General features: G+C 42.0%; 1 protein-coding gene across 1 annotated transcript in view; it reads right to left on the bottom strand.

Annotated features, from left to right (window-relative positions):
* Positions 1-851: 851 nt before the first annotated feature.
* Positions 852-7,862, bottom strand: part of LOC109518724 (uncharacterized) — an 8,954-nt gene continuing 1,943 nt past the window's right edge. The window contains exons 5-10 of the mRNA XM_019874748.1: positions 6,522-6,785; positions 3,607-3,909; positions 3,350-3,516; positions 3,135-3,266; positions 2,321-2,371; positions 852-2,046 (exon numbers count right to left, since the gene is read on the bottom strand). Of these exons, the coding sequence (XP_019730307.1) occupies positions 1,870-2,046; positions 2,321-2,371; positions 3,135-3,266; positions 3,350-3,516; positions 3,607-3,909; positions 6,522-6,785 (1,094 nt within the window). The 3' untranslated portion in view covers positions 852-1,869. The remainder of the gene's footprint in view (positions 2,047-2,320; positions 2,372-3,134; positions 3,267-3,349; positions 3,517-3,606; positions 3,910-6,521; positions 6,786-7,862) is intronic.

Here is a 7,862-nt window from a genome sequence, read left to right as displayed (position 1 = left end):
TTACCAACTCAAGATGGCTTTTAAAAGGCTCTATGGCTCATAAAGTGATTATGAATGAGACAGAATCAATATAAAATAGTTTGTTGTAAAATCAGGCACAAGTATTGTTGATTTGGTTAATCGACATGGGTCCTATGCGTCTGTGGATTTTGCTTTTGAATTCAAAACATTGCAACGTTCATACTATCTTAAAATACACATTTTGCATTTGTTCCACAATGACAAAATTAGTTAAAAAAAAAAGTTTCCAAAGTTATACATGTGAAAAGTATCAGTAACAGCATAGGTTTTTTCCCAAAGGGAAAATCAAGATTGCAGTTATGATATAGTACTAATTTATGCCAAAGGCACACAGAAACCAGATTATTATAGATATATAGATATAGATAGATATATTAGAAATGTTTTGTACTGCTGAGTGCAGCGTGTTCCCCGAGTGCTGAGGTCAATATGAGCCCCACTTTCTAAAATGAGCTCAGCAAATGTGACCTGAGACATCAGAAAAATTAGCTTGAACATGAACATTATACATTCGAGCAACAAGCGATGATGCGGTATCACATAGCGAATGCAATCGACACTTTTACCGTATGAACACAAAGCGGGAGCACGGTGATTCTCGTGGGAGGGACACCTGCCTCACAACTGAGAAGTTTTGGGTTCGAATCTCAGCTCTGACTTTCCAGTGGTTAATTCGAATGTTCCCACCTCCCGTGCTTGCTTGGTTTGTTTGTTTTTTTTTTTTTTTCACATTCGGAAAACATGCATATTTTTGTCGATGAACAGGAAGGATGAATGAACTGGAAGCCCCCTAGTGGCAGAGAGAGGCAATGCTATATAAATCTGGATTATTTGCATGTGTTCAATGGTGATTGCGCTAACGGGCTGATTATCTATCCCTTTCACTTTTACACTGAATACAGAGCAGTCAGTTAATTGTAAACAGAATGTCTAAGTGACAATATCATGCTTTAGAGTAATGTTGCGCATGTCTAGCACCTAATTTTCCCTGGCCTAGTATGCGTGGTTGGCATATACAATGCACTACATCTTTACTTATATAACAACAGCTGCAGCTGCAACAAAGCTCTTTAGAGAACATTTAGCATAAAACAATAATACAACGGAACACTTAACATAAAACATTGACAATACAATCGTAACAACAATTCCTGCATATGGCTTATTGTTTGAAGTGGTGAGAGATGAAAAAGGAGATCAGAGATGTCATACGACAATTTTTCATTGGCAGTTATGACTGAATTCAAGGGCATTCAAAACGCAAGCAATTGCTAGATTTTCAGGCACCCTAAAACATTTCATGAAGACGCATATTATAATTGATTGTTAAGAATTGTATCAATTTTGTGCAATTGGTGGTTAATCGTATCGTCAAGCTTTCGAGAAATTTAGCTGTCTCTCCATAACGAAATTTGACGGACTATGTTGAGCTACATCCGCGCTAGACAAATACTGTACTTAATTAAGGCAGCGTTATTTTACCCAGATCCAATGAAAATAGCAATAATCGATCATGTTACCCACGGTCGATTAATCGAATGGAGTCAAATGCACTTGCCTATTTTTCTACTTTTGGCCACTCATGCTACGCCACAATTATTTTTTTCAGTTCAACACCACTGTATATGATGAACTCTGTAAGTTTCCATTCAACAAACTACGTGCCAACAAAAGCATCACAAAATAAATCAATACTGAAGACACTGCACGTTTCCCTATTGAAAGATAGACCCCCCCCCCCCGGCACCCCTCCACAACGCACACAGGAGCTTTTCTTTGTCTCATAGCCAACATGCGCCTTGTGATTTGCACCTGTAGTGTAGCTGGTCCCAGGGGTTGTGCACCGCCTTAGAAGTTGAGTTTATCGGAGGTGTAAACACTGGAAAAAGTGGAGTCAGAGGTGAGTGGAAGGTTGGAGGAAAAGCGCAGCCCTTTGAGCTCGAACTTTGGGTCGGAGTCCGAGGAGGAACAATCAAATGCCAGGGATGGAGCTGGTGCCACGTTGTGCCCAGTGGAAACAACGGCCTGAGGAGGTTGAAAAACAGCAAATGCACTAAGTAGAACTAAGGAATAGATCTTGGGCCACCATTAGATGTGTTGTTTAATCAACACTCTGCTAAGGCTAAACTGTCAACATAAGCAAAAAAAACCTTTCTGTTTGGGGTTTTTTTTGGGGGGGGTGGGGGGTTGTCTGGAAATGACATCATATCCAACTGTATACTCACAGAACATATCATGACATGAAATTGAAATGAAGTACTGTGCACAACAAATTACTGCATGTTGTGTGGGTGCGTACCTCATGCTGTGTCGGGTTCGGATCCGGATGGATATCCACACTGTTGTAAGCCTGACAGTGAAACAGCATGTTCAGTCACTGCTGGAAAAAAGATATCATACACTTGCCAGCTACAATTATCTAAAGCATGGGTCTCAAACTCAGGTCCTCGAGGGCCGCTTTCCTTCCTGTTTTCCATCTCTCCCCGCTGCAACGCACAGGATTAAAGTGATCAAGATCCGTATCAGGCTCCAGCACAGATTGCTATTGATCTGATCATTTGAATTGGGTGGGTTGCAGCAGGGAGAGAGGGAAAACATGCAGGGCAGCGGTCCCTGAGGACAGGCGTGTGGGACCCCTGATCTAAAGAGATGCTGCAGATGTCCTGGTTTGTCAAGTAATGTATGTAAATAAGACAACTGATACTGGGAGTGTCTACGTAAGTAATCCAATCATTTGTCCCATGTCAGTATGCTTCTGCAAAGCACAATGTCCAAAAAAAGGCTCCTGTAGGGTAACTTGATAAACTTCATGCACTTTCAACGAACTGTCATCGGTTCTTGTAAAGGAAAAAAAAAAGATTGTGTACTTTTCTGTCATTCTTCGATTCCCAGGATGCATTGTGGCATGCAATGCTGAATCTTTTTCGGGCATAAGGTTGTCATTCATGATTGTTTAAGTGTGTTTATGTTGTCAGTAGTTCGTTGAATGTGTCTTAAACTAGTTTGATGTCAGGTTAAATTGATGCCACATATTGTGAAAACGAAACTGTGATTTGTCTGTGAAACCGTAACAATGAAGAATATCGATGGTTGGAAATGCAAAAAGACATTACAGGTGGCCCGACGGAGGTGGGTGCAGGTGCAGAAGAAGGTCCCCTTGGGACAACAGGATTCACAGGCTGATAGGAGTAAGTTCCAGGGGGTGGTGCCGCTGAGTAACTTGGTCCTGTGGGTTGATTTGTGCCCTGCGATTTGAAGAAGGAATGAAAACAATTGTTTTTAATACTTCCGAATGTGATTCTGAGAGGCCGTTTGAGGGGTCACCTACATGGTAATAAACAGCAGGTGCCGGTGCTGCTGCTTGACTTGTTTGAGGAGCGTTTGTTTTGGAAGCACTCTTTTTGCAACAGCATCTTTTTATGCAGCAACAGCAGATAGCAAAGGCAGCAACAATGGCAGCAAAAAGGATGACATAAACATACGCAGGGGTATGTACTGTGAAAGCAGAGAGATGACGAGTGAGTTATAAGCCATAGTTACCGTATCAAGATATATTTCTCAATGGTAAAATGCGCTGCGTCTCACCTTCTTCTACCGCCACGTTGGCCACAAACACTAAGAACCCGTTGTTGTCCCGGAGCTCATAGATGCCAGAATCTTCTACTTTTACAGAAAGTATTTCTAGGTTCTGGCTCTCCAAGACAAGTCGGTCCTCAAAATGTGAGTCTTCAAAATAGTCATCGTTGGTCAAACGTCCAGAGCGCATCACTCTTATAGGATCCGACTCGCCCATCCTCGGTTTGAAGGTGATGTCCCACGGTTTAAAGCTCACAGGGAATCGCATGGTGAAGTGTGTGCCCTCCTTGGGCTGATAGTTACTTGTGTACTCTGTGTGGGATAAAAGGGATTGTTAAAAACAAGACGTTCAGGATCAGTAGGCCAGGCTTTTTAAAGGTCTGGCATCGTTGCTTGGCCAGAAAATTGTCGTCGGAATTTCTTACATATTTACAGGTACAAGTCGTTCCAAATATGCACTGCTCGTATTGAGGTAGGTGGGGGGTGCGGAAGACATGCTTGGGACAGATCAATAGCGCTCGTCTTTGCAAAGTTGTGAAGCATAACAGTATTGATATTTGACATGAATTTAATCCAACTTGAAACATCAAGCATAAAGTGGACATTTGTGGTGATAGTATTAATTCTGACATGTAGCATTTCTGACGCGTGTCAATAATGTGATGTCATCTTTAACAGAGAGCGAATAACTACATCGAGGAGTGGTCGTCTCATTAACCCAAAACATTTCTACCTCCTCCCGCCTCGCTCCTTTGTCAATCTACTCCCTCCTCAATAGAATTTCTGTTGGGAGGTGCTGGTATGTAAACAAAGGAGTGAGGAGCAAGGACCAAGGAATGCAGTTCAAAGAATGAGATGTGCCCAAAGAAGAAGAAGGAAAATTACCTGACGCTCTCACCTCTAATTAAAACTAGCAGCGACTGGGATGAGCCTCAAGTCATTACCTTTCAGCCAACTTTGGAGTTGTCTGCTAGCTTCCGCAGTGATGGCGGAAGTAGCGTGTTGGCAAACATAGATGGCAATAATCTACCAAGTATTTTTGTGCATTTTCAACACTTTCTGGGCAATGTGACCAATTATTTTTTTTAAATATCTGAACCACCACATTCCAGCCATAATAGTGTCGTGTTCAGAGATTTCCATAACAAAATACGGACAATCTGGAACAGTTGGCAGCTCTGTATAATCCCACCAATAGAATGTAATGTACCAAAAATGATTGAATGAATGATGATCCATGTCACTAGCGACAACTGGAGACCCATATTCCGCACAACTATTTCCTATCGTAAGCACAGTTTGCAGCCGCTCTTTCGTGTAGCCTGGCATGAACAAGAACCATTCCACTTCTTGTTCTGTGCCACCAGCTGTCAGGATCAGGTCAAACCAGTTTCCTGAGAAGCCACAAATTCACAGATAGGCCTTAGTACAGTCTTTCCAACACTTCTTTTGTCCTCCTCTAGATTGCCTATCAATAGCCATACCAATACCAATAGTAGGAAATTCAACCAAAAAAAAGCCTTCTACCACTAGAACATACTGTAAATCCCTCACAAAAGGTTAAGGATAAACACAGCCGCCAGCGCACATTCAAGAGCTTTATTGAACTAGCAATAATGAAACTAAAACGTAATAAGCACAATCATACAATAACTGCCACGGCCACAATTGACGCTCAACAACCGCCTACTGGCTAACCTGAGCTAACAACAGCCAACTACACTCTCTTTCGCTGGCACACACGTTACAAACCTGGCCAGGCCCCACCATGCAAAGCCGCGCACATTCAAAATCACAGATACTACATTGTAGAAAGAGAGGATTGCAACCCAAAATGGACAAAATTATTCCCTGAACTTCACATTTTCAGATTCAGATTCAGAAACTTTATTTATCCCCATGGGGCAATTAGAGTTGTGCGAGAGCGGCTTATTATCGAGACAGTCAGAGCAAAGGAAAAACATGAACATTGCGTATGGGTATTAATATTTACAATAATATGGCAACATCAATTAGGCGTAGAAAAAAAAGTAGTGTGTTTCCGGTAACCCGACCGACCGAGAATTTCTACGTCGAGAAAAAATTTTACGGTCGACATTTTTTTCAAACAACCCTCTACATTTTTGTGTAGAGGGTTTACATCGGTGCAAACTCTCACGATATTCACGTTGAGCGCGTGCGTCGTTTGCCCTGTCGTCTGTCAACAACATTGAAACATGGCGGCGGCCGCGATCTCCGACGACAGTTTAAAACGCGTTTTCTGTGTTACAGTCGCGTGCTCGCACCGTAATGTTAAGAAAATAGCATCCATTGATGTATCGAAAAAATAAAGCGAACTATTTGATGAACACCACGGGCCGAGTAAAAACCGACGGCGGAGGAGGACGGCGGAGGAGGACGGCGGAGGCGGCGGCGCGCCCCGGCCCCCGAGTCCGGATAGGGGAGAAAACTAAATAGGCGGCGGTGAGTTCAATGTCTTCTTTTTTTTGTTGTTATGGTTATTTTGTTTACATTTTTGATGGGGGGGGGGAAGATTAAAAAAAAAAAAAAAACTTTGTCCGACCTACCGACCCTATGCTGAAATTTCTTGTTACCGGAAACACACTATCTTTTTTGTTTGGCCTTATTACTCAATTATTCAATGGGAAAGTAATGTGAGAATAACTGATTGTAAAAATATTCCATAGCTGTAGCTCTAATAAACAGCACTGACTGAGAATGAGGGATCAAGTTGGCCTCCAGGTTTGATTACCGGTATATTATTTAGAGAAGTGGTATCGAAAATAAATGGTTGATTCTTTTACACGTTTTTAGAATGTTAGAGGAAGTCCAAGTAAACTACTGTATCACCTTGACACATGTATCCCAGCACTACAAGACTGTTAACATCTTGCCATAACAAACAATTTCCGACCAACACTCACCTGTGACTGTAAGTTTTTTCCTTGTCACCAAAGTGTAGTCTTTTTTGCGGAAGTTGTAGTAGCCGTTGTCAGCTTGCGTAATGTCTGACATTTCCCAGTAATTTTGCTTCACCTGGCCCCTGGATGCACCACTGGACTGAGTGCGATTCCACAGGATTACTAGATCGGAGTTGTCAAAGGTGGAGAATTCCAGGATTTCTACATCACTGGGAATATTGACACGATACCGGGTGTGGTAATACCGCTGCACCGCATCAGCACATTCTAGTAACACACAGGGGGAAAATTGTCAGTCTATTTTAAAATATTAAGAAAAACAAAAACTTTTTTTTTTTAAATTTTGGAACAACAACCACATTTCTCATTGTTGTGGTTCAGCATTTATGAATTTGCAGGGGTTTTCTTTTTTTTTGTAGTTTAATTCATTAATAGTCGAGCTTTTGTGTACCTTTGAGATGTCTTGCTTTTTTGATGGTCCCTGAATGCACCGTGTGTCTAGAGTGAAATTCCATCCATCCGTTTTCTGAACTGTTTTATCCTAACAAGGCGGGGGGAGGGGGGGGGGGCTATCCCAATGGTCTTCGGGCAGTAGGCGGAGGACAATCTGAACGGGTTGCCAGCCAATCGCAGGGCACACAGAGACGAACAACCATCTACGCTCACACCTAGGTACAATTTTGAGTGTTCAATCAACCTGCCATGCATGTTTTTGGAATGTGGGAGGAAACCGGAGTACCCGGAGAAAACCCACGCAGAACATGCAAAATCCACACAGGAAGGCCGGAGGGGCCGGGATCAAACCCAAGACCTCTGCACTGTGAAGTCAATGCGCTAACCACTGGACCACCGGGCGATTATGTACCTATATTTCTGCTTGTCTCCCATTGCATCGAATAGCCCGTGTAGACTACATTAATGGAACAAATTTTGCTGTATTCCCCAACATTTACTGTTGTGTGTAAAGGCAATAAAGTAAGTGAAATGATTTCATACTGTTTGTGTAAAATACTACTCCGCATATTTGTTTACTCATGCATGATGTCAATGCTAATACTATTGAGGAGCCTCATTTGAATGTGGTTTATGTTTGAAATAATTTATTAACCAAATACAGCAAATATGTAACATGGGATCATGACTGTGCAAGCTAGAAGCATGTTGTTGATGCTTTATGAGCCTCTGTGTTTTAAGAGCTTTGCCGCCATATTCTGGCAGCTCAACACAATAACACCACCCCTTTTTTTTCTTTTTTTTGGGGGGGGGGGGGCGCAAAAAGAGGAGAGGAGTTTGTTTTTTTTTTTAACCTTTCTCCGTGTTTTTCCAATTTTTTTTTTTTTCTTT

This window comes from Hippocampus comes, unplaced genomic scaffold (genome assembly GCF_001891065.2).
Source record: "Hippocampus comes isolate QL1 unplaced genomic scaffold, H_comes_QL1_v1.1 scaffold118, whole genome shotgun sequence".
Classification (NCBI taxonomy): domain Eukaryota; kingdom Metazoa; phylum Chordata; class Actinopteri; order Syngnathiformes; family Syngnathidae; genus Hippocampus; species Hippocampus comes.
Note: the sequence above shows the minus strand (reverse complement) of the source record. Positions and strands in the feature narration are given on the sequence as shown.